This window comes from Copadichromis virginalis, linkage group LG6 (assembly GCF_057382275.1).
Source record: "Copadichromis virginalis isolate Kocher_CV1m ecotype Utaka linkage group LG6, C_Virginalis_male_GT1.1, whole genome shotgun sequence".
Taxonomy (NCBI): Eukaryota; Metazoa; Chordata; class Actinopteri; order Cichliformes; family Cichlidae; genus Copadichromis; species Copadichromis virginalis.
In genome coordinates this window covers 10029467-10054883 of record NC_140623.1, presented here as the reverse complement: position 1 = coordinate 10054883, position 25417 = coordinate 10029467, and the positions used below count along the sequence as shown (strand labels likewise).

Genomic DNA, 25417 nt, shown 5'->3' with positions numbered 1-25417 from the left:
ATGACACCTCCTAGCGACTAACTGAACCTCCATAGTTTTTCACCTTTTTTCTTTACAAACTGCTCTTTTCATCTCTCCATGTCAGAGGTCAACTGAAACCAAGTCCACCTATATAAAAACACCCCATCAGACACACAGTATTTTCCTCAGCACTTCACAACTTTCGCAAGGTATATCGTTTTAACTTTTTTTTTCGGACCCCGGACACAGCGCTGTGAGGTAGTTAGCACACAATTTGGCCATGTAGAAAGCATCGTTTGTTTGGAACGCGTCATCACTGTTCATAAGAGTTTAATTTAATCAAACCTGATTTTAGGATCTACGTGGCTCCTCATCACTCGCCGATTCATCATTTTATTTAAATATCTGAATTTTCAGAATGGTGATCCAAGCGGGACACAGAGGCTGCTAGTTTTAACGCACCAGAATGCCGCAAATATAAATAAAAGCCTGACTATCCCGAGAGCCTAGCCGCAGCGACACTTTTCTTTCAAATGGATGCCTGCAGGTGCGTTGGAGCTACCCGCACAGAGCGTTTCTGACAGTCGGGCGCTGCTTATGCAATAAAGAAAAACAACAATACAGCATGTTTCTCTGCTCCAAGACATCCGCGGTCCTTTCACACGGTAAGCATGTCTGTTATACCCAGCGCATAAATGTCTGTATGTCAGCGCTGATTAAACCCTGTTTAAAATGTGACACGTTTGTTGTCCAAAAACATTTCCTCTAAATTTGCAAAGTTACTGATTTAAAATCTGCTCTAAGAAATATTTCCTGTGATCTAAAATTTGGCACATTTATATTTGTGTCTGGTAACAACAGCAGCTAATGTGCTGTACAGCTGATTCTTTTGAGGGTGTAGCACCTTCAAAGGTTGACGTAGGCACCATGTAGAGTTATAAAACTGGGTTTATTCTGGTCTCGACGACCCGGGAGAACTGCTCAAAGAAGAAAACTATTTTTTTAAAACATCACATCAAAATGCATTCTTCTACTTTGTGTAAATCAATCACAACGTAATTAATCACAGAAAATAAAACATTTAAAGAACACAAACAAAGTAAGCTGACCTCCAGGAGGGGCTAAATAGTCCTTTGTGGCCTTACTATCTTTTTCTAACTTATTTCTTGCACTTATTTAATTTTGAACATTACTTTTTCCATGTGTGGAGCTAACCATGTGTGCTAGCAAAAAAGGGGTTGGGTGGAGACCCAAAAATGCAACCAACTCTACATTCCACTGTTCATCACCAGATGGTGCAAAAGCGCAAGATCCAGACATAAAGCATCAAATCCACACAGAGGGTTTTTATCATTATTATTATTTATTTAACTAACTTTTTAAATGTTTCACACATTAAACATTAATGCATGAATGGATGTGTATTTTAAAATGAAATACTTACAGAAGACATTGTTAATTATTAACAGCTTAATTATTGTGCTTTGTATATGCTACATGTATATATAGTACATGCAGTATGACAGGAACACAGAGGTTTAGTGCCAGACTTCACATAAAAAGTATCAACTATGTTAGGATCCATGATTATCATGTGTGGTGTTAGTTTACATTAGTGGCTCCTCTCATGAAGGTGTGTGGATCTCTCACCTCTCTCCAAATTGTGGTTGTGTGTTTGATGCTGAAACAGATGAAGACTGCTGATTGGCTGAAGTAGGGTACAATATATATTTTTGGTTTTTGGTTTGGGCAGTGCTCACCGCTACATTAAATAAACTGCTGCTCGTGTGTGTTTGTAGGTTCTCAGTCATCCAGCTCATGGTTGTCTAAGGAGCCTGGAAACACTTCAGCCACCTGGAAATACCCAGCCTGCAGAGTACATCATATGATTTATTGATTTATTTTGTGTTCATGTCACATGGATGGATGTGAAATTAATTTATAATTGTTTTGTTTTTTGTCTGTTTCTAGAGGAGACGTCGTTCAGGTTGCAGGACTTGGTGGTTATAGAGTAAATGCCACCGGCCACACATGTAAGACCAGATTTTGTTTGATTATTTCACAGTTAATGCTAGAATCTGATTTCGGTTTCTGTGACTGTTTTATTCTTACATTTATGTTTTTGTTTAATACTGAATGAAGAACAAGTTTTTTTCTTTTTGTAAATTTTGGAGTAGATATACTGTGCGCCAAGTTCCTTGTTTAAAAATCATTTGGAAACATAACAAAAGATGAAACATCATTCTACTCACAATTTTAGCTTTTGAAAGATTATGAATAACTTTTGTTCTTTTCCTTTTTCTCTAGTCCCTGATGAACCACCTAATCTTCAGTGTGCAGACATGTGTGTTGCTGACTGTGAGCCTACCAGATACTCTCAGTGTACTGCATATGTGCCATATAACAACAGGCTGTGTCTGGAAGAACATCAAGTAGATGCACGTGGGGTTAGTTGACTGCTAATATTACTGTATATCATCTGTGTATGTTTTAGATATTTTGGGGAGCACAAACTACATTTCTCTTCTCTCGGGGTGATTCTGGTGGTGGAGTGATTTACAACAACATGATTTATGGTGTAATCAGTTCTGGTTTTGAACGTGTCTGTACTGGACCAACTGTTACTGTGAATGTTTGTTCTGACATGAACTGGATAAATCAGAAAATTGCTCAAAATAATGGAAAATAACTGAATGAAAATAACATCCAGAATAAACAATCATCTCTACATGAAACTTGTGTGCTGTGTGTTGTTTCTACTCTAGAATATCTTCATGTTAACTGCAAATTGTGAACCTTTTTCTTTGGTCTAAAATATTGTGTCAGATTTGCAGCTTGTGTGTGTTTGAATGTGGTGTCAGGTGTGTAGCAGCTCATCCTGTTGTTCAGAAACTCTCAGACTCACACTGTGAAGATGCAGAAAGGCTTTCTGATCAGACATGCCACCAACCAGCTGCAGGGCCTGAACATGATAAACTTCATAAATCAGAGCTGATTGTTGGGGGTGGAAATGTTTACATGGAGGCTGTTGGCCTCCGTGCACTGAGGGCATTAGAATAAATACAGTAACCATCAAAATAAGTTTTGTTGATAAAATACATTTCTTGAAACCGTCCATTGTTTTGTCCGAACTCTAAACACTGAATCCAATTTTCAAACTAAAAGCAGTGCTTTCAAAATTTTCACTAAAACAAAAAACCTACAAGAACAAAAAATAAACAAAATAAAATTATAGTACATAGCGACATATGTGTTTTATTTCTCATAACACATCATTTCCATCTTGTCTTCAGTCCTGCATTTTTATACTTCTAAGACCAAACTGAAAACTAAACTCTTCATATTCACAAACACTATTTGTTTCAGGATTTCATCATGATTCATTTTCCATATGAGGCAGTGCTTTCAAATTACTTTTGAAGTAGTACAGAGAAATTACTCTTCTCCTCTTCTTTTAAATTGCATCAATATTTTCCAACTGAGCAGTAAAAGGACACGGAAGTCAAACATGAAGCATCAACGTGATGTTTAGATGTCGATTAATATTACAATAAGAGACTAAAGTAACTCGCTTTGAACACTTCAGTTTTCTCTCTTGATGCTGCTGTTTGTTTCCTCCTCCACTTGTATTTTTCTGCACTTCAGTGAATGTGCATAGCGCCCTCTGTTGTATGTTTGGGAGAACTGCACTGCACTGTCATCAAATGAAACTGTGCAGAGGTGGAAAATGAGCAAAGGAAGCACATCAACTGAAGAAGCTTCTTGGATCAGAAGTTAAACATCATCCAGAACCTTAAAGAAGTAAAGTCGCTTTCTTTCCAGGCTCCTTAGACAACCATGACCTGGATGACTGAGAACCTACAAACACACATGAGCAGCAGTTTATTTAATGTGGACCTGAGCAGTGCCCAAAACAACAACCAAACAATTTTTATTGAACCCTACTTCAGCCAATCAGCAGTCTTTATCTGTTTCAGCATCAAACACAAACCACACCTTGAAGAGAGGTGACAAATCCACAAACACCTTCAAATGTAAACACACATCACACATGATGAACATGGATCCTAACATAGTTGATACTTTTTTTTTGTAAAGCCTGATACTAAATGTGTGCAGGCCACCTGAACTGCTTCGTCTCGAGTGCCGCCCACTGGGTTGGTCACTAGAACTGTGTGTTGCCATCACTGGAGCCGTGGTTGGTCTTTTAGATTATTTAGACTGGGACTGTTTTTTGTTGATTAGGCGGCATGGTGTCCTGACGGCTGCCTCTGTTGTTTTTTTTCCCAGGAGGAGGAGAGTGGAGCACAGGTGGACAGCAGCCACGGAGCAGAGAGCACGGAGTTTTGGGTGAAGACATGACACAGGAGTCGAGGGAGCTCAAGGGATTATTGTGTTGTCTTATTTACTCCACTGTAAATAAAGAGCACTGTCCATCGCACGAGTCCTGCTTTTGGGTCCTCCTTCCCCACTTCACAAACACTGAAACTAATTATACAGGTAATAATAAAGGAACCAAAAGTTCACATCTATAGCTTTAAATTTGGACAAATCTGTCAACACAACCATCAAGAATAGAATAAAATACAAACAAACACTGAAACTAATGAAAAATTACACATGATATATGAACTGTGGAAACTAACTGAACAATAAAACTCAGAATAAACAAATTCAAACATTATATGAAAGGTATAAACTGATTTGCATCTTATTGATTTGCAGGCTCACTTTGCTCCAGGACTTGACGACTGGCCCAACCCGTACAGTCTTTGTCTCTTAATACTGAATGTTGAAAACTGATACTCATGGACACCTTATTTCAGCCTCTTTACTTTGCATAAGAGACCCAAAGCTTTACATCAACATGATGTTGTCTAGTGGACCAGCACGTCCATTACATGTTTTGCCGTTATTGCTGTTTGTTACGAGTTCAAATATTGAGGGTGAGCACAAAACAATAATGGTCCAGAAGAGCTTCGGTCAAACAATGATTTTAATGAACACGTGCGTGGGGAGATGAACACTGCCCACAGACAGCATCGATCTCCGCCCAACGATACACAAGCAGTTGTTTTATACCATCAGGGTTTACTTTTATGACGCCCCCTCATGCGTCAAGCAGATACAACACAGGCATAAGTTTCAAAACCACAAATGTTCTGTTGACGACTTTTGACACATTTAAAAGGACATCTTCTCCGTCTCGAGGCCAGGTGCTTCCTATTAATCTTCTAACTCTCGCTTATCTCCTGGAACAAACTGTCCCTTAGGCAGACACAATTTTGCAGTCACAAGCTTTTGCAAACTATTATTTGAACTCTTACACCAACAACGCCGTTAAACTCGCCCTCCCAGAAGCCATCGTCCTCGTGGGTCTCTCTGCTCAGGATGGGGATGATGGCGCCTTCTGGGAACGACAGCTCATCTTCCGTTTGTCCCGCGTAGTCGTACAAAGCCTTTGCGAATGAAACTGCAACACAGACAGTGGCAACGAGGGTATTAAACAAAGCAGGAAATCAAAACTCCGATATTATCTGGTGGAGGCGGATCTCACTCCTCGAGTCTCCGTTGACGGAGCCAGTTGGGAGTTCGGTTTCAGGTTCGGTGGAGTTGCTGGAGGACTGGGATCGGGCGTCCAGCGCGGCCAGCGACTGCAGCATGCTCAGCAGGCTGTTGGAGGAGGGCAGCTGCAGGTATTTCTCCGGGACGTAGCCCACCTGTCCGCTACGGTTTCTGGCCTGGAAACACAGACAATGCACACAGACGATGACAACAGCCAAAAATGTTTCAACAGGAAAACTCCTAATGAGAAAAAATAAAGTCAGATGTAAAGAGTAGGGCTGTAACAATATCACTGCATCGTCGCCAGAATTTAATAACAGCCACAAAGAGAATAATAGGAGAGCTTTTGTTCTCTCTTCCTGAATTAACGAGAAATCTAAAATCCTAAACAAGCCTCTGCTGAATTCATGAAGCTTGATTTCATGAACACCGGTGGCCTCCCCTGCCGCTGCTTACTTATTTTCATTCAGATTGAAAACACTCAGAGGTATTGGGATCTCTGTTGGGGCATGCTGTGGGGAATCACAGCACTAAAACAGATCTATATAAATGATATTGCTCACATTTTTATGTATGATTATATTCATTAAAATAAATACCCCATTAAAACACTATATCTGTATATGAAAAGATAATCACCTAAGTAAATATACATAAAATATTGGCTCAACACGTGGAGATGGTCTGTGCCTCCTGAGCCACTGCTCATAAAGGCTAACAGGGACAAAAACAAATACAGTAGCAGTGTTAAGTTCAAGCATTGAGTGCAAATGTACGGTTTTCTGTGTTTTTTTGTTTTGTTTTTTTTCATAGAAATGTTTTGTTTTGTTTTTGTTTGTTTTTTTTGTTGTCCGGTTTGGATCTTTAGCAATCAGAATTGTTGTCTGAAGGCCAAGAAAGATGCCAAGTGGATTTACTTTACCAAGTGGATCATCATGGCCTTGCCATATTGGTCCATTTGATTGACCTTTATTATAATTATGTATTTATTTTATTTTTGTTTTTTAAAGACGGGACAGACATGACTGGGGGATAGGACAGGGAGAAAGAATGACACAATAAATAAACAATAAACTAGCTAACAATAGATACTTTTTTAATTTCACCTGCTGAGAATGAAAAAAGAAAACAAGCAGAAGAAAACGAGAGCAATAGAATAAACAACATCACGATGATATATGGGAATATAACTGTAAATACTAAATATTAAACATTACTGTGCAGCACGTAAGATCGACAGCGCACAGTGTGCTTTGAGGTAGGAGCCAAAAAGGGTGTAAAACACCAGTCAGTGTCACGCCGCCGGGTATATCAACTTCTCTTTTAAGCTGTGCTTTCTGCTTCACGCTCCGTGCCCACACATGTAACAAGGGCTGCTACAAGGCCCTTTAAAACAGGAAGTAGCATGTGCTGCAGTGAGCTTGAATGGTGTCCCAATGCGCTGAGCAAGCACAGTCCAAGCATGCTAGCCAGGTGTGGTGCGTGATGATAAAGTGGTGACTAAAACTCTATAAAGGACATAACTAATATAACAGCAGGTCAGGGTTACTCTTACAATTTTCTCTGGTAAGAAGTCAAAATCCTTCATATAGAACTCTGAAGTTACCTGGAGAGATGAGATCCTGCTTCATAGTACAGGCCTCAGGGCAACATTTCAAAGTTAACGTGCAAAACAATCAATATATGTATTTGTATGTAACTGACAAAAAAAGGAGAGAAAAGCGTCCAAACACTTCTTGTGCCATTCCAGAGTTGAGGTCGCAGGTTATGGTGCCACCACTGGACTAGCTAATGAGAAAAGAAGGAAGATGATTTTTAACAAATTTGTTGTATTAAGAAAAAAGAAAACAAACCATCCAAACTGTTACTTTATTAGTAAAGAGATGTTGCAGATATTTGTACTGAAATTGTATTTTTCTTCATTTCTAATGTGTTCAAAGCAAAAACAAGCTTTTCCTGTGAGCTCAGACCATTTTATTTCTTTCTGCTGCATTTCTGCATAAAATACAAATCTGCATCATTTTCTAAAAAAGTGCTTTAAGCTGAACTAATTGTCCCTTTTTTCTAGAACCTGGTGAATCACCCTCTCTTCACTGTGCAGAGACTGAGGTTGTCAGCTGTACAGAGCTCAATGATATTTTACAGAAATAATTCCCCGAGGTCCACCGAGTCAGGAGCTATCAGCACTGGTTCTGTGGACAAAGTCCTGGGAAAGATATATGTCGAGTGAGTTTGCATGATCCCTCAGCTCACAGCTGCATTTATTAAAAATTCAAAATACAGAAAGATTTTATAAAACTGGGAAACTGTATTTCTGTCTTGCAGGGAGACTCTGGTGGAGGAGTGGTTCATAATGGCAGGATTTATGGGGTCTCTTCTTTTGTGGGAGATCCGGACTTTGTATGCAGAGCACCGGCTGCCTTCATGGACCTCTGTGATCCTGAGTATGCAGATTGGATCAGGAAAACTATCAACCCATAAAAAGCTGTGAGGTGTGGATAACTGTAAACAAGCTGAAATAAATAATCTTTTAGAGTTTAGCTTTGGTTTCTTTTATTCTCTTTGATATAAGCAGTAGAGGATTTCAGAATTTCTGTTTTATTTGCCAAAAGACGTTTTTTCAGCTGCACCCACACACAGTTTCTTTAGATAACTTCAACTGCAGAAAGTAAAAACTCAGCATTAAGTTTCAAATGCAGTTTTAAAGATAATGATAATATGGTGTCCCTGAAGAAAACACCCGTCAATAGAAAAAGCTGCAAAATCCTGCAAAATGTAACAGAAGTTGAATAAAACACAACGGAAATAGAAAAAAATGCAACAGGGCTGAAAAACTGAACAAACAACAAACACAAATTACAACAGAAATAATAACGAGAGCTATCTTTCTATTAAAAATAAAATAAAGTAGAAAAAAAACATTCTCATCCTAAAACTTGGTGACAAAGTGGAACATGGTAAGGAAACACTCACTTAAGTGCTGTCATTACTCAAAGGTTCCTGATAATCATGCATGAAGTGATTTCTGGAGGGGAATGAAACTTAACTGAACTGCTCCCTGTGACATTTTGACCTGTCAAACGCAGGCGTAACTCCTGTTATTCATTGTTGTATTGCAGGTCTGCTGTGCACGACGTCTGTGAATCTGAGTAATTTGGTACAGATGAAGGAATAAGACTGCTCAGATGCTTTGGGTGTCACGTAATGATCCCTCAGGTTTGGGTGTCTTTGGTGCCCGTTGATTTCAATCTACCTGCACATTGAACAGAAATCCTGCCATGACAGAACACACTAATGCCTTTTCAAGGGAGAACCGATCCGAATCTGAGCTGTCAGCCCCAAGTTCTCTGCAGTCATCAAATCAAGCATAATCTGGTTTGAACAGGCTCCCTGCCTCACTGCAAAAGCCTTTTTACCAGCTGCTGTTTGACAAATTGCAAAGCCTCTGAAGAGACTTTAGAAAGGGGGAAAAAGGATACGAAGAAAAAGCTGAACAAAAAGCTATCCATGCACTGTTTAACATTTCACTTGGAGCTTATTGACTGTATTCTATCTGTGGATTGCATTATAGCTTCTCTGAGAGCTTTGCTCCCTGAAGATTTTATGATCTGTGAACACTGAGTCTCTCTTGTGGCTGTAAACCAGTCTGCTCAGCATGGCACTGCATGGCAGAGTTTCTCTCCATTTTTTTGGAATCACCTTTGCTCAGCTGTGCTCCTAACTGATCTCCTGAGTTTGGCTGTATTGGCATTGAATTTGTTGGCTTTTTCAAAAGGTACAAATCAAATATTGTTTATAGACCTGCCCCCTTTTTTATCTACAAAATACAACATTAAGTCTTGAACTGTGCTGTTGTTCTTCTTTTTTTAAAAACATTTTATAGCCTTCCAGTGTTCTAAAAATTAAAAACACAAATATAAGATTATGTAGAATTTTTAATATACAAATACTTAACACTGGAAAATACTAAAACTGTTAACTATAGTACAGAACTTAACAAAATGTCATAAAAAATTATAAATACTGATAAAAAGAATGAATTTTGTTTCCTAAGTTATAAAATACAATCTGTCACATTTTAGAACAAAGTGAACAAAGGAACTTTATATTTTCCTTAAATTATTCGCACTGATATTTTTGAATATGTACAATATGCTTTCCCTGAATTTTAACAGTAACTTTGATTGCTGCCTCCTCCAGTTCCTTATCAAAGAGACTCCACAGGCCAGTTTGAATGAACAGGCTCTTTCCATCCTCCAGCAACACCTCCAGCTGGTTTGGCATTTCTGCCGTGGCCACACCAATGAGGATGTCAGCTCTCTCCTCGACTTTTGTCTGTTGACACAGCATAGGCACACATTTAGCCCAGAAAACGTTGTTTTTTTTTATTATCCAACAAGAAAAAAGAAAACCTATGGTCATCACGTGGTTTCACTAAGTCACCAAGACACATACATACACACATTATGTCTTGATGCATGCTGAATCATCCAGGTAAGTCAATTCCAAAATGGTTAATCATGTTCACCTGGAGAAACAAAAAAAAAAAAAAAAAAACCCTACTCGCCCCTGCGGGCGGTCAATCCTTCAAGCTCGGGTCCTCTACCAGAGGCCTGGGAGCTTGAGGGTTCTGCGCAATATCTTAGTGGTGCGCAGTCCTGGGAACAGCTAACCAACCGGACATAGTGGTGCGGGATCTCTGTCCAGAAGTAGGGTTGCCAACCGTCCCTTAAAATACGGAATCGTCCCGTATTTCGAAACAAAAGTACACGTCCCGTATTGAGCTAATAAGGGACGCACTTTGTCCCGTAATACAGTGAGAATCAAAAGTAGTCTATAAATGTTAATGGAATTAACGCTTTGTTTGAAAACATAATTCCCAGCCCCTCTCCTGCTTTGTGACCAATGAGCTGACAGCACACTTATTCAATTCAATTCAATTCAATTTTATTTATATAGCGCCAAATCACAACAAAAGTCGCCTCAAGGCGCTTCATAGATACAGAGAAAAACCCAACAATCATATGACCCCCTATGAGCAAGCACTTTGGCGACAGTGGGAAGGAAAAACTCCCTTTTAACAGGAAGAAACCTCCGGCAGAACCAGGCTCAGGGAGGGGCGGCCATCTGCTGCGACCGGTTGGGGTGAGAGAAGGAAGACAGGATAAAGACATGCTGTGGAAGAGAGACAGAGGTTAATAACAGATATGATTCAATGCAGAGAGGTCTATTAATACATAGTGAGTGAGAAAGGTGACTGGAAAGGAAAAACTTATGACAATTCGAGTATGACAATTCAGATTACCGCTCATCTCACTGGTCGAGGAAAGGTCGCTTGCGGAGAAAATACCGGAAGACAACAGATGACCACAACAAGAAGCATGGCCAACAGGGAAACAAACACCGACACTGCGGTGCAAGTCTCGGACGACAGTACACCTAAATCTGGGCAGACACTGTGCAATTTTTTTCAGTCACGTTATTCAGCTCCTGCTCAAACTGCACGATTGACTCGCAGGGGTTAGAAGTTGGTAGGTCACGATGCAGGGTCTCACACTATACCGCCCGATGCTCTGATGCGACCTGAGTGCTCACACTGTGCGTCCATAAAATGAAGGTTATAACAGAAAATCTGTCGCTCGCTCTCTCTGTCTTTCACTCATACAGACACACCACCACCATCAACTTTGCTAAATTGCTAATGAAAAACATTGATCAGGCAGCTGTGATTGAGCAGCAGTGTAAATCCAACTATTTCCACGGTTGTTGTGGTCGTGATAATTTTGTGATGCCACATCGAAAAGGCTCGGATGAGCTTTCCAAAGTTCTACAAGTTGTGCCTCCATCGCTTGTGTCCAGATCACACGCTGCACAGCTGTGCTGCTCCGTCTTTTTCACCGACGTTTACGTGTTTGCGCGTGAGCAGTGTGAGCGCCTGTGGTGACACCCTCACGAGCGATTGATGATCGGGAGCTGCTCGAGGTGTTAATCGCTTCTCGTTACCCCACGTATACTACACGACGCACGATGAAGGCCAAAATCGGTCCGATCACCAAATCGGTCGCACGACTCAAAAATCGGCTCAAAATAGGCCTAAAACCGCACAGTGTGAGCCCAGCATTAGCGCAGCAATGTTTGTTTCCCCCAGAGAAAGGGAAGAATGGGAAAAGGAAAACACCTGGCTGGAAAAAGTTAATATGGGCATGTGCAGTGAATATCAGCGCTATGTGGCCAGAAGTGTGATAATATAACTTATTTAGTGTAATAAACAACTGCAAGGATAGATGATTACAACAAATAGATGACTAATACATAAAAGTAAAACATAGATGAATAATGATGATGAGTTATGATGCGTATTCATGGGAACAAGCGGGTTTACAAACAGGAGCAGCTGATTAGCTTTAGAAAAGCTGAAATAATATTTCAACTGAAGCCAATTGTACTAAATGCACTAAATGTGCACTGTTACAAGAATATTTTTCCTTCTATTGTTTTCTATAATTTTAAGTTAAGCAGGACAGAGTTCTTTTAAAGAAAGATTTACTTATATTCTCAAAAGTTAAGCATGACAGGCTTCTGTTTAAGAAAGAGACCTGTTTTATTGTGTTAATGTCATTTTGAGCTAAAAATAAATGGCTAAATGATCATTTGTTTCACATGTGTTCATATCACAAAGAATAGAATATGCATCTACTTAAATCAACTTCAAGTCAAATGGTTAAAAAAATAATTTCACACACAAAAAAAGAGCTAGAAAATTCACCAAACTGGGAAGGGTGAAGACAACTGGGTCGCCCGGCCCTGGCCACGAGGTGTCCCTTATTTATTTTTCAGGGAGTTGGCAACCCCTATCCAGAAGAGATCTCTGTCCAGAAGAGCGCAGTCCTAGGAACAGCTAAGATACTGCGCAGGACCCACAAGCTCCCAGGCCTCTGGTAGAGGACCCGAGCTTGAAGGATTGACCGCCCGCAGGGGCGAGGGGGGAACTTTTCTATCTATCTATATGTAGTGTTTGTGTGTGTGTGTGTGTGTGTAAGATAATATAATATATAATGTTATGTCAAATTTGAAAACATAGTTTTAAACATTTGTTGATAAGACAAACAAAGCTTCTTCATACCTCAATCTGTGTAAAGGCTGTACGCCATATGAGGACTGTCTCTGCTTAACGTGAGAGAGGCTGATGTGGTCTCCCACGTTGAAGTTGTTAGCAGCTGCCTCCCTCCAGAGGCAGATTGTCATGGTAAAACCATCCTGAAATCACAAACATGACAGAATTAAAGATTCATTAATTAAATAACAACAAGTCCAGTAACTAGAAAAAAAAAAGCTCACAGCCTCATACATTCTGTACCAGCAATGTCACATTTGTCACATTAGTTTAACCATTTTCAATATAAAACTTAAATTGCACCATTACCTCCTTCAGCTGGAGGTTTTTAAGGGGAACATGTTGTTTTCCCAACAGCACCTTCTTTACAGCAGAAAACTGAAAAGAAAATTGAAATTTAATGTCAGTAATAGTCAGTGTAGTTATCTGTGATAGGATTTTATTTCTTCAGTAATCTGTTTAGATTATGTTATGGTTGTTGTTAAGTATTCTGCACATGCCATTTATCTTATCAGAAGCAGTTTTATCTGTATCGGTTATTAGGATGTTTTTCATATACTGTGATTATGAAACAGGTTGTAGGAAATCCTTCTGTAAACAATACATTTTGCAACTTAAATGAAAAGTTTGCCAGTTTCAGGTATACAAAATCTATTTGTTTTCCATTATACCCAATTCAGGGTACTTTTTGACCATTTCTGTTGTATCTGCTTTTATTTTTATTATAAAGGATATATTTAGATGAAGCCTTGTGTGAATTTATATACAGCAGTGTATAAAATAATTATTCTGTTTGTTTTTATTATCAAGTAGAGACTGTTCATTAAAATCTAGCCCTTACAACACAAATGTACGCAGGCACAATGCAAACTGGCTGCAAAAATATCAGAAATGGTCTGAGGTAAATATTTTTTAAAAATTGTGCTTAACAATCTTAACAGAATTTAGTCTCTGCTTGACAGCAAAAACCAAAATTTTAACTGTAAAAAATACTGGCAATAATGGGTTATTTGGAAACCTAAATCCATGTAAATTCTGATGGAACCACAAGTACTTACCTCCACCACCTCCCCTTGAACTGTCATGAGTCCCTCATGTGTGGAGCTCATCTTGAGTGGGGTGAGAGGAACAAGAGGATGCAGAAGATCCTCTGCTTCTTTTACAAGACCTTCCCTCACACTTAGGGTCGGTGCCCTAAATAAAAAATAAAAAATTGTGTCCTGGCTGTGATACTGATGTTGTAAGGGGGGCCTGTGCCACTGAGTTCATGGCCTCTCATAATGTATGACCCCCCGAGCTGGACTTTAGAGGCATATTCTTCAAACATTGTGATCTTTGTCACAGTCTGGCCATTGGTGATCGCCGCAATGGTGTTCTTCTTTGTCATTAGAGGTGTTGGTGTTCCATCTTTGAAGTCCCAGCTTGTGACCCTTAGCTGGTCACAGGACTTTAAAATTTTCATGTGCAGTGGGGGTGGCCGGGAATATGGCGTGTCAGGGCGGTTGTTCAGAAGCTTTGTCAAAGCCATTCTGAAAAAAAAAAGCAACACAAAAAATATTAAGGGGTTAATACATTTCTGTTATAGCAAGGGTCATATAATATGGTAACACGTGTAGCTTTTGTGCAGTCTTTTTACTTTCTGATGTCAAACAAAACTCATAAATACCTTTCTGAGGTTCCTGCTTAAAAATGACAGGCCAAAAACACAGGCCTGTCTAAAAGTATTTTTTGATATTATACAATGTTGGTTTTAAAATAAAGCTAACAGTTCTAAGACTTCATTGAATTAATCCAAATATTACAGCAGAGACAAGTTGGTGAAAGTAACTTGGGACTGAACTCAAACTCAATATTTTTCTCACCAAACTGTTATTCATTTATTTTTTGTATTTTCTAGCATATAATCTCCTTTGACAATAAACATGAAATCCTCATATGAAGATTATCTGTGCAAAGATTGATGCTGCTGAAGTGAAACAGTGAAATTACAGTTCTATTCACAATTTGGTCTGTGGCTTTGAACTTGTAAAGAGCAGAGATAATGTAACTTTATTGAAATGCCTAAATTGTTTGTTGTTTCAGTATACTTTGAACCCCACCCCACACACACATTAATAATGGATTGGATTTATATAGCGCTTTTCAAGGCACCCAAAGCGCTTTACAATGCCACAATTCATTCACTCTCACATTCACACACTGGTGGAGGCAGCTACAGTTGTAGCCACAGCTGCCCTGGGGCAGACTGACAGAAGCGAGGCTGCCATATCGCGCCATCGGCCCCTCTGGCCAACACCAGTAGGCGGTAGGGTCAAGTGTCTTGCTGTTCATTGAAAGGGTGTTGTTTAGGGTCTGTTAAAAACACATTATGTAGTTGCATCACCAGACCAATGAAATGGTGAAAGCTTGTTAGCATTATTGGAGTTTTGGCTACGTGAGCTTACAACCTCGTAAAATCTGTTGGAATTATGTACAGACAGAAAGTTTTCAATTCATATAAAAATATATGTCAAAGTTAGTATGACTTGTAAATGTAAAGCCTGCTTTACATTTCTCAATAACTTTATCCCTTCATGGTGTTGTTGCTCCCAATATTCTCTTAGACAACCTCTGAGGCCGTCACAGAGCAGCTGTATTTGTACTGACATTAGATTACACACACGTGCACTCTATTTACTCATTAGCACTCATCAGGCAATGTCTGTGGGCAACTGACTGCACTCAGACCAAAGCGGGCTGAATAATTACGCACACCCCACTTTGCAGTCATTTATTTGTAAAAACTGTTTGGAATCATGTATGATTTTCGTTCCACTTCTCACGTGTACACCACTTTGTGTTGGTCTTTCACGTGGAATTCCAATAAAATTGATTCATGTTTGTGGCTGTAATGTGACAAAATGTGGGAAAGTTCAAGGGGGCCGAATACTTTTGCAAGCCACTGTATACAAGATGAGGATGTTTAATAAAAAAATTAAAGATTAAGGACATAAATGTACTTAACATGAATCAAATACAGGAATTGCTGTTAGCTAAAGTCAGCGAGCAGCAGCAACATTCTGAGAAAATCATGACTTAGCACTAATATCCTTAGCTATGCTCATTTTTTTCCAAGTCATATAAATTATTCAAAGCACTTGAACCATTTTTTTAAAGTAATACTGAGAAGTCGAACTTTGAGGTGGATCCACCTTTTTTACACCACCACGTCGTGCCGACATGTATACTCAGCACAGTGATGCATTTAGGCTACGTTCACACTGCAGGTCTTAATGCTCAATTCTGATATTTTGATCAAATCTGATTTTTTTGTCTTCTTGTTCACACTACAAATAAAATGTGACAGCAAATGCACTCCCGTGTGAACCCTCAAAGCGGCCCGCATTCGCAAAACAAGACGTCACACACAACGCGCTCTGTTTAGACCAATGACTGTAGAAAACAGTATGGTTTGACTGATGGCCCTTAATATAAAGACTTGTTTCGGACTTTACGTTTCCCAATTTTTGCTTTAAGTTATTTACATAATGTAAATGACAAAATAATTATCCTTATTGCTGTTTTAGAGAGCATCGGTGCTTCAAATGATAGTTGCAGATTTCTGTCAGAATCTGCAGATTATACATTATAAATAAAAATGTTCACGTTTCTCCAACGTTGTCTTCCAAACAGTTTCACTAACATCTACACTGGATGGCCAGGTAGTGTTCGCGATGTCTTATTGGGCGCTTCTCCAGCGCTGATAATTGGCATCTGTCTTGTGTCAGTGACGTAAAAGACTGATTTAATGCGACATGACCGTTCAAACAGCAGTCGCTTTCTAAAACATCAGATATGTATCGGATTCAGTACCACATACGAAAGTGACCCAGATCGGATTTGAAAATATTGCATTTGTGCTGTTCACACTGTCATGCCATGATCGGATAAGTGTCGCATAGGGTCAAAAAAGTCGTATTTGATGCGCTTTCACGTGCAGTGTTTTCCGAGCCTACCGAGCCTGAGGACAACTCAGGCTACTCCCCACCCGCGGAGTAGTTACGGGCGCAGAGGCTAGCGGAGCCTCAGCTGGCCTGGAAACTGGAGCAGGGACAAACTGGGCCCTGCTGGGCCGCCGCCGCCCCCCCCCCCCTCACCCGAGGAACAGATACAGGTGCAGGAGACTGCTGGACTACAGCCGCCCTGGGCGGAGGAGCACAGGAAGGCAAAGGAGCAGGCTCAATGAAAACCGGACCATCAAAAATAGGTGACGACCCTTTCCCACCACGTTTAACAGTCTGTGTAGTCTTAGGTTTAGCAGTGTTCACAGTCTCAGAAAAAAACAGACTCGGCAAACTTGGGTTTTAGCTTGTTCCCACCCCAACGAGCAGACCTCGAACTAAAAATCCCAGACGAATGCTTATTGTGATGAACTAGCGTGGGAGGATTCAAACCAAAACTGGCCTCCCAATCCAAATCCTCGTCGAGAAAAGAAATCCCGAAAGTGTCTGAGGTAAGTTCATAGTCTTTACTGTTTAACAGCTCAGGTGGAGTGTGGAAAGTGTAGTCCTTTTGACTCACCACCGGAGGTTGCTCAGACATGTCCATATGACGGTGACGTGAGCGCCGTTTCCTTTGAGCAGAGGTAGCTGGCGGCGTGAGCAACTGAACCTCCGGTGCACAGAACGGTGACGCTGAGGATGAAGCGTGAGCGCCTGAAGCCACGCGGAGGACTCCCAACTGAAGCGGCCGCATCTTGAGTGCCAGCGGAGCAACAGGTGGAGACTTCCGGCAGCTCCGGGGACCGCCGAGAGCCAGCCGAGTGCCATGGAAAATGCGCCCGATGTCAGGGGTGAGCCATGGCTTCCAGCGGAGTTCCTCCTCCAGCTGGGCAAAGGCTGCTCGGCGTCACTCCTGAAGTTCAATGTCTGCTGGGTCCATAGTATGGTCGCGATCTTCTGTTATGAGCGGCTGTGTGCAGACAGGAATAGGACTAGTGATGTGTCCTGTGTGTCGAAGCTTCGAATCGCGCATCGGGTAATCGCGGGGGCGTTTTTCTGAAGCGCGTATCGAGGCTTGCGTTGATTACGTATGCAGTGACGTTCGAGGCCTCGCGGGCAGTCCGTACCACATGACTGATTCGGGAACTGGTTCACCGGTTTGCGCCAGATTCGAAATAAAATGGGCAGCAAAACACAGCTGATTCCCTCATCACATCGTGTTGTGGAATTGGATTACGTACGTGTTACATAGCTACTGGAGTACTGGACACAAATTTCTTTATCCAAACTTGTATAAACTTGCTGTGGTTTTTCTTGCAACCCCTGCTTCATCTGTGCCCTGTGAGAGGATATTTTCAAAAGCAGGAGAAATCCTCTCAAAAAAGAGGAACCGTCTTAAGCCCAGCACTGTGGGAAAGCTGCTATTTTTGAATAAAAACAAATGAAAACTTTTCCCTAGTGTCATGAGCACTGTTATACAAGCACATTCACATCACAACTCCCTCCCTTTTTGTTTCCATGTACATTCCTGTGTTAAGCTGCCAATTTATTATACACAAATATTAAATTAATATAATATAAAATTAGTATAATATTAAATATAACTAATATTTAGAGTTCAGTTATTGGTGTCATGAACAATAGTAATTCCTTTATTCATTCAACTTGAAGTGCCACACACTAGTTTGTGTCATTATTGAGATGTACATAAGAATGATTACGCAGTTACACAATCATCCCAAAAACTGTGTACTGATAGTTTCCACTTTCTCTTTTGTATCAGACATACTGAGACAATATTCAGGATAAATAACCATGAAAAACAATTTATTTATTCGGTTTAGCGGTTTACACATCACATCATTATAATCATTGAGCCCGTTTCACTTGAATTGTCCACTTGATGGCGCAGTAGAGCAAATGAATCATCACAATGCTTCGAACCATGAGTCGACCAGTTGGATGGGAAGCTTCAGTTCATCATGAGGCTTCATCTCACCATCACTAAATAGGACCCAAGGTGCAGACTCCGGAGACAGATATGAACTCAAAACAGCTTTAATGTTAAACTCAAATATAACATAACTGGAAAATATCAAAATACCCTTACACCAGAGGACTGACAGAACACACAGCTAGGTAAACGGTAGATCACGACACAGACACAAAGAAACACAGGGCTTAAATACACTGAGGGAGCAATCAGGGAATGGGTAACAGGAGGGAAACACAGCTGGGGCAAATCAGGCCTAATGAGACAAGGGGAAGCGAAACCACATACATTAACCTCAGACAAGGACCTTCAAAATAAAAAAGGAAACATGACACAGACTGAACTAAAGACACAGACTCGCATGCACTGCAACAGAGGGAACAGAGATGTGGGACCAGGAAATTACAAAATAATATAATAAACTCAAAAACCCTGGGTCAACGACATAAGCAAAAATGACAATCATCAATATAAACCTGACACCGGCTCTAAGAGCCATTTCGTTCATGACCGACACATCACTAAGGAAAATGAACAAGAAGCTGTTCTGAAAATAATTTACCAGAACAGCTGTAAATAATCCCCCAAACTAAAAATTCTAATAATAAACAAAACCACTAAGGCACAGAAGCCTGGAACCATGACAGCAAGACTTAATAAAAGATTGTTTAACTTGGCTTGGTTACACAGATATGTGATTACCTGAAGAATAGTTTAAAAAGAACACACGCAAACACACACATATGGAATAAGTGCAATAGTTGACTCACCAACCCACAGAAGGAGAAGGAGGAACAGACGAGCCATTACTGTCATTCTGCTTGCAGTGAATGCTGTGCTGGGACCTTTTTAAACCTCTTCTCACTGTGCTGGTGGCCATGGAGCCACCAATCACAGAGAATAATTTTATCAACAAAACCCCATTGGCTGGAACGGTCTTCATGCAAATATGCAATATGGGTTTTTTTTATTAAGAAAAATGTTTTGCTTCTCATTAATTTCTTTTTTCAATTCAATTCAATTTTATTTATATAGCGCCAAATCACAACAAAAGTTGCCTCAAGGCGCTTCATAGATACAGAGAAAAACCCAACAATCATATGACCCCCTATGAGCAAGCACTTTGGCGACAGTGGGAAGGAAAAACTCCCTTTTAACAGGAAGAAACCTCCGGCAGAACCAGGCTCAGGGAGGGGCGGCCATCTGCTGCGACCGGTTGGGGTGAGAGAAGGAAGACAGGATAAAAGACATGCTGTGGAAGAGAGACAGAGGTTAATAACAGATATGATTCAATGCAGAGAGGTCTGTTAATACATAGTGAGTGAGAAAGGTGACTGGAAAGGAAAAACTCAATGCATCATGGGAATCCCCCGGCAGCCTACGTCTATTGCAGCATAACTAAGGGAGGATTCAGGATCACCTGGTCCAGCCCTAATTATATGCTTTAGCAAAAAGGAAAGTTTTAAGCCTAATCTTGAAAGTAGAGATAGTGTCTGTCTCCCGAATCCAAACTGGAAGCTGGTTCCACAGAAGAGGGGCCTGAAAACTTCTTCCATGTACTGACAAAGGGAAAGACCCTACAGTATAAGGAGAAGTTACTTTTTTAATACAGTTTGATCACAGCTGGACTGGCCATCAGGTGTACAGGGTGCACCGAAAAAGTGAACGTGTTGGATTTACTTAATTCAGTACTGTACATTGGTTGCACACAATTTTTTTTGCTTTGGGAGAAACGTAAACAACTGTGTTATATCGACACAACTTATTCATATTCATAAACCTGTGCATTTTGTGTTTATAAAACGTGATTGAAACATGTTTAGATGAAGCAAGTTAAGCTCTTGGAATATTTCAATCATTCACAATTTTGTCATTTTATTCCAACACTATTCAGTAACTTTTACCCAATTCTACTTGGTCACTTAAACACTGCATGTTGTCTTCATATTACATAATATTCAGCAAAGTCTAGATTTTGGTTAACATACAAAATTCAATGGATTTACAGGTTGCAGGAGGGCTGGGGCATAACGCAGAAGTTATAGGGTACACCCTGGTTAGGGTGCCAGTCTATCACATAATAGTGATTTCCGGCTCTTTTTAGAGATTTTCGGTTCGGCTCACTAAAAAGAGCCGGCTCTTTCGGCTCCGAACCGGCTCTTCAGATTGTTTTGTTGCTTTAATTAATTTATTATTAACAATAATATAAAATTATGCACAAAAGGAATTACTAACGTAAAAAAAGTGGTTTTATTTATATATGTTTATATATAAATATATGCGGTGTCACCTAGAGACAAAACACGTACAAACTCCAACACACATTTCTAGCATGAACTGAATTTCCAAAGCAAAGCTACTAGATCACTTAAATTACACAATTGAAAGCATGTGTGTATTGTTTGTGTATTTATACACAGGCACTCATATATATATTCAAATAATTTTAAAAAAAAGTTCATTTACCTGTTATTACCACACACCAAATCCGGTCGTTGGTACTTGCTGGCTTGTGTAGCCACAAGATAACAAAGGCTCAACACTGCGCCTAGCATCCTGGAGCACTTCTGTTGTCTTTTGTACGTGTTTTGAGTTTTTATGTGCTTCTGAGTTTTTACGTGCTTCGGAGTTTGTACGTGTTTTGGAGTTTTTACGTGTTTTGGAGTTTGTACATGCTTCAGAGTTCGTACGTGATTTGAAGTTTGTATGTGCTTTGTCTCTAGGGGCCACCGTAAATATACTTTTATTTATTCACTCCACATAAAATGTAATAAATAAATCATATAATACAAAAATCAAACTATTCACATTTCAACTTTTAACTATTTAAATTTTCAGCTTTTTCCTTTTACAAATTTAAAGTGAAAACAACACAAAACACTGCAAACCACAACACAATTAAATATAAATTATAATATGAAAACAAAAAGAACATGCATATTCTCTGCCATATGTACCTACATGAATAAACTTTTTGAATCCTTTATCATCTGCAACCGAAAATAGTTGTGGATGATTACTATACCTTTCTAATGTGATGTTGTTGTCCCTGGCTCTCTTTCTCTCTCTCTCCCTCTGGCTCTGTTCGTGTGCTACTGAGTGTAACTACCGCCCCTCCCCCCTCTGTATAAAGCACAAGGCTCGCGTGCAGAGTGAAGCGGAAAAAAAGTGCGAGAGAGAGAGAGGGTGAGAGAAGAAAAAAAAATACAACCCACGTGACGGCTCGCGATAAGGAGCCGGCTCGCGTCGTTCACGTCAAAGAGCCGGCTCTAAGAGCCATTTCGTTCGCATCACTACTGTGCAAGCCTTTTACCACAAACTTAGTCACTGCTCGTGACATTCGTCTATCATGGCCTGAAAGGAGACGCGACCGGTAGACTGCAGCAAGAACTGCTACCATCTGAGCCAGCCAGACTCTGTCTGTCTCTCTCATCATGGTCACCTAAATGCACAGTAATGGCAGGTTTTGTAATAAGGCAGATCGCGCTAACATAATATGCAATGTTAGTTGATTATTTACCTGCCGCATTAACGGGAGAGGACGTGCTGGGTTGAGATTCACGAATCCGGAGCGGAATTAAAAACATGACATTCATTTAAGGTCATTGCGTGTTTTGTGAGCAAATGCTTTTGCATATTCGTAGTGTTTCCTCCCTTAAATGAAGTATTGCAAGTTGCCCTGTTGTCATCCGTTCTCGTAAAGTATAATCAAACTTTTGAGCATTTGAGCCACCATGTTTCCTGTCAGGTAAGCGACGCTCCGCAACGTGGTGACGTCATTCGGGGCGACTGGAATCGATAAGGGAATCGTTTGCAAAAATGGCACACAATTCCAAGGAATTGAAACAGTGGGAACCAGTTCTCAACAAGAACCGGGTTTCGATACCCATCCCTACCTACCTCAAAGCACACTGTGCGCTGTTGATCTTACGTGCTGCACAATAATGTTTAATATTTAGTATTTACTGTTATATTCCCATAGATCAGACCTTCCCAAAGTGTGGGGCCCGCCCCCTAGGGGGTGCGCAGAGCCATGGTGGGGGGGGGGGGGGAAACAATGCTTGGACACTGCTAGCAGGGGCACCTACAGAAACGCAAAGCAGGAGATGAAGCATAGCTGAATATGTTTCCAAACCAACTTCATTCTAAGCCAGAAACTAGAGAATATGGTAAAGCATATCTTCCCTTTGGCTTCACCTGCACAAGTGCCAAGGTAGGTCTCCTCAGCAGAATTGCTTTTTCCCTTCGTCGGGAGCAGCGCTGGGGTGTTTAAATCACGGACAAACAGTATCCCATATTCGTGATTTTTAGTTCACAAACACTTGTTGTAATGACTAACTATTCCTGACATTTTGGAGATATACATACTATACTATACTTTATACAGTAAAGTTACAGTTGGATACAAATAATATCAGGCTGATCCTGCCACGATTTGTTCCCCCAATTCAAATCACGGACAAACAGTATCCCACAGTTGTTTATGTTTTTAAACCTATTTTGCACAGAGAGGCATTTTTTGAAAAATGTATTGATAACAATGTTGAATATTATTACAGAGGAAAAAAAACAACTACACGTAAATTAATCACATCGTGACGCCTCTGCCTTTGTAAATGGAGGGACAGTAACTGCGTGTAAAACCTGCATAGTCAGATTAACAGTATTTCGTCTCTATCTACCATTCTGCAATTCATCTCATGTAAACAACGTGGCGCACAGCGTGACGTGAAAAAAGGCACATACCTTTGATGTTGCGTGACGAACTCTGTATTCCTCGTCCACACGTAAACGCAAAAAAAGAAGTTTTAAAAGAATCTCAGTTTTGGTGATTCGAAACGCCGTTTACATGTGGACGAAACGGCTGCGTTTTCAAAAATACCCATGTAGGTGCATAAATTAGTTGGTAGTTTATTTTCTTACTACCTGTAATTTATTGCTGATTACTTGTATTTGCTTAATTGTTTACTAAATGTTTGAGGTGTGAAATAAACCGCAATGGGGCAAAATATGGGTGTGTGTGGTTGGAGGATGTGTTAGTGCGTGTGCGTGCACGCGGGGGAGCGTGAACATTTTTCTTGTAAAACAAAAGGGGGCCCAGCAAAAAAAGTTTGGGAACCACTGCCATTTTTCTTTCTCAACAGGTGATCCATGTGATTGATATATGTATTTTTTTTTGTCTGCTTATTTTGTTGGTTTTTGTTTTTTGCCCTTTATCACCATTCCTCTTCCCCGCTATTTTTCTTTCCCTCTTTCTTTCTCCCCTTTCTTTTCCCCAGTAAAGTCTGTCCCGTATTTAGCAAGTGAAAATAAAATAAAATAAACAATAAAAGGTGAATCAAATAGACCATTACGGCAAGGCTGGGATGGTCCATTCGGTAAAGTAAATCCGTTGGGCAGCTTTCTTCACCTTCAGACAATAACTCTGATGGCAAAAGAGCCAAACGGGACAGGCAATATGATATATTTAACTGAGAATTTTTTATTGTAACAAACAACGATTTATACAGGAAAATAATAACTATTAACAAGGTTGCTCAAACTTTTGCATCCCACTCTAATCCCAACAACAGTGTCCTGAAGGGGGTTTATACTGTAAGGTAGGGCTGCCACGACTTGTCGACTAGTCACGATTACGTCAACTATCAAATCAAATGGTAAATGGTCTGTATTTGTATAGCGCTTTACTAGTCCCTAAGGACCCCAAAGCGCTTTACACATCCAGTCATCCACACATTCACACACTGGGGATGGCAAGCTACATTGTAGCCACAGCCACCCTGGGGCACACTGACAGAGGCGAGGCTGCCGGACACTGGCGCCACCGGGCCCTCTGACCACCACCAGTAGGCAATGGGTGAAGTGTCTCGCCTAAGGACACAACGGCCGAGACTGTCCAAGCCGGGGCTCGAACCAGCAACCTTCTGATTACAAGGCAAACTCCCAACTCTTGAGCCACGAAATCAAATCCTTCAAAGGCTGCATTTGTAGGCCGATTGCGGTACAGCGACTCGACGAAGGCTGTCCAAATTCAAAGACTCCTCCAAATGCGGCCGACAAACGTGTCCTTCATTTCCAGATTTGAAGGATGGGTCGGGTGTATCCTTCGCTGCCCAACCTATCCCAGGATTCATAGTGTGGCCCAGCCAATTCCAGTTTCCAACAATGGCAGCAGCTTCTTAGTTTTAATATTACCTTTATTACTCCTTCTGAAGCTCAATAAGGATAAAACTAAAATCCTCCTTATTGGCACCAAATCCAACCTTTTGAAGGCAAACCACTTCTGACTCACCATCGATAACTCCACAGTTTTCCCTTCTCCTCAGGTTAAGAGCCTTGGTGTCATCCTAGACTGTTCACTTTCCTATAAATCTCACATCAATAATCTCACCTGTTCTGCCTATTTCCATCTACGCAACATTAACAGATTTCGTCCTTCTCTTGTCACCCAGTCTACATCCATTCTTGCCCAGTCTTGTTACTTCCCGCATTGACTACTGCAACTCTCTCTTGCATGGTCTCCCCCAAAAATCCCTCCATAAGATTCAACTGGTTCAGAACTCTGCTGCTCGCATTATCACCAGAACTCCCTCCTACCAGCACATCACTTCAGTTCTTCAGGAACTTCACTGACTCCCAGTGAAATTCTGGATATTCCACAAGCTTCTTCTGCTCACCTTCAAGGCCATTCATAACCTCGCACCTCCTTACCTTTCTGACCTGTTACGCACTACCTTTTCTGTCCGCGCACTTCGATCTTCTTCTTCTATCCAGCTTTCTGTGCCTTCCTTCCGCCTCACCACG

At 40.6% G+C, this 25417-nt stretch overlaps 2 protein-coding genes and 1 long non-coding RNA gene across 7 annotated transcripts; 1 reads left to right on the top strand and 2 right to left on the bottom strand.

The window, feature by feature from the left end:
• Window positions 1–118: 118 nt before the first annotated feature.
• On the top strand, window positions 119–2899 carry LOC146707208 (uncharacterized). Of its 2 annotated transcripts, XR_014920789.1 has the most exons (4): window positions 119–626; window positions 1761–1837; window positions 1933–1994; window positions 2269–2899. It is a non-coding gene; the product is annotated as an uncharacterized LOC146707208 (long non-coding RNA). The 2 variants fall into 2 exon arrangements; XR_014920788.1 differs by lacking the exon at window positions 119–626 and having other exon boundaries at window positions 652–1837.
• A 293-nt stretch (window positions 2900–3192) lies between these two features.
• On the bottom strand, window positions 3193–6287 carry LOC146707207 (F-BAR and double SH3 domains protein 2-like). Its single transcript, XM_085460741.1, has 4 exons — window positions 6264–6287; window positions 5519–5702; window positions 5289–5434; window positions 3193–3819 (listed from the first exon to the last, which is right to left on the bottom strand). The coding sequence occupies exons 1-4, from the start codon at window positions 6285–6287 to the stop codon at window positions 3736–3738; spliced, it is 438 nt and encodes a 145-aa protein (XP_085316867.1). The 3' UTR covers window positions 3193–3735.
• A 2073-nt stretch (window positions 6288–8360) lies between these two features.
• On the bottom strand, window positions 8361–21749 carry LOC146707206 (uncharacterized). 4 transcript variants are annotated; one of them, XM_085458545.1, is made up of 6 exons: window positions 21639–21749; window positions 19384–19865; window positions 13699–14169; window positions 12950–13018; window positions 12650–12783; window positions 10457–10701 (listed from the first exon to the last, which is right to left on the bottom strand). In XM_085458545.1, exons 3-6 carry the CDS (start codon window positions 13747–13749, stop codon window positions 10458–10460), a joined length of 498 nt encoding a protein of 165 aa, XP_085314671.1. In that variant the 5' UTR covers window positions 13750–14169; window positions 19384–19865; window positions 21639–21749; the 3' UTR covers window position 10457. The 4 variants fall into 4 exon arrangements, with proteins under 4 accessions (XP_085314673.1, XP_085314671.1, XP_085314670.1 ...); XM_085458547.1 differs by lacking the exon at window positions 10457–10701 and adding an exon at window positions 8361–9861 and having other exon boundaries at window positions 19384–21744; XM_085458544.1 differs by having other exon boundaries at window positions 17201–21749.
• Between the last annotated feature and the right edge of the window lie 3668 nt (window positions 21750–25417).

Excerpts from the sequence above, each read along its gene's own strand:
- LOC146707207 (XM_085460741.1), bottom strand. The coding sequence starts at position 6,287 with ATGCTTGAACTTAACACTGCTACT. Across the intron at positions 5,703-6,263 it reads TTGAACTTAACACTGCTACT|GCCAGAAACCGTAGCGGACA; the intron begins GTATTTGTTTTT and ends CTGTGTTTCCAG. Across the intron at positions 5,435-5,518 it reads CGTCAACGGAGACTCGAGGA|TTTCATTCGCAAAGGCTTTG; the intron begins GTGAGATCCGCC and ends TCTGTGTTGCAG.
- LOC146707206 (XM_085458544.1), bottom strand. The coding sequence starts at position 13,749 with ATGAGCTCCACACATGAGGGACTCATGACAGTTCAAGGGGAGGTGGTG. Across the intron at positions 13,019-13,698 it reads TTCAAGGGGAGGTGGTGGAG|TTTTCTGCTGTAAAGAAGGT; the intron begins GTAAGTACTTGT and ends TTTTCTTTTCAG. Across the intron at positions 10,702-12,649 it reads CAGCCTTTACACAGATTGAG|CATGTCTTTATCCTGTCTTC; the intron begins GTATGAAGAAGC and ends TCTCTTCCACAG.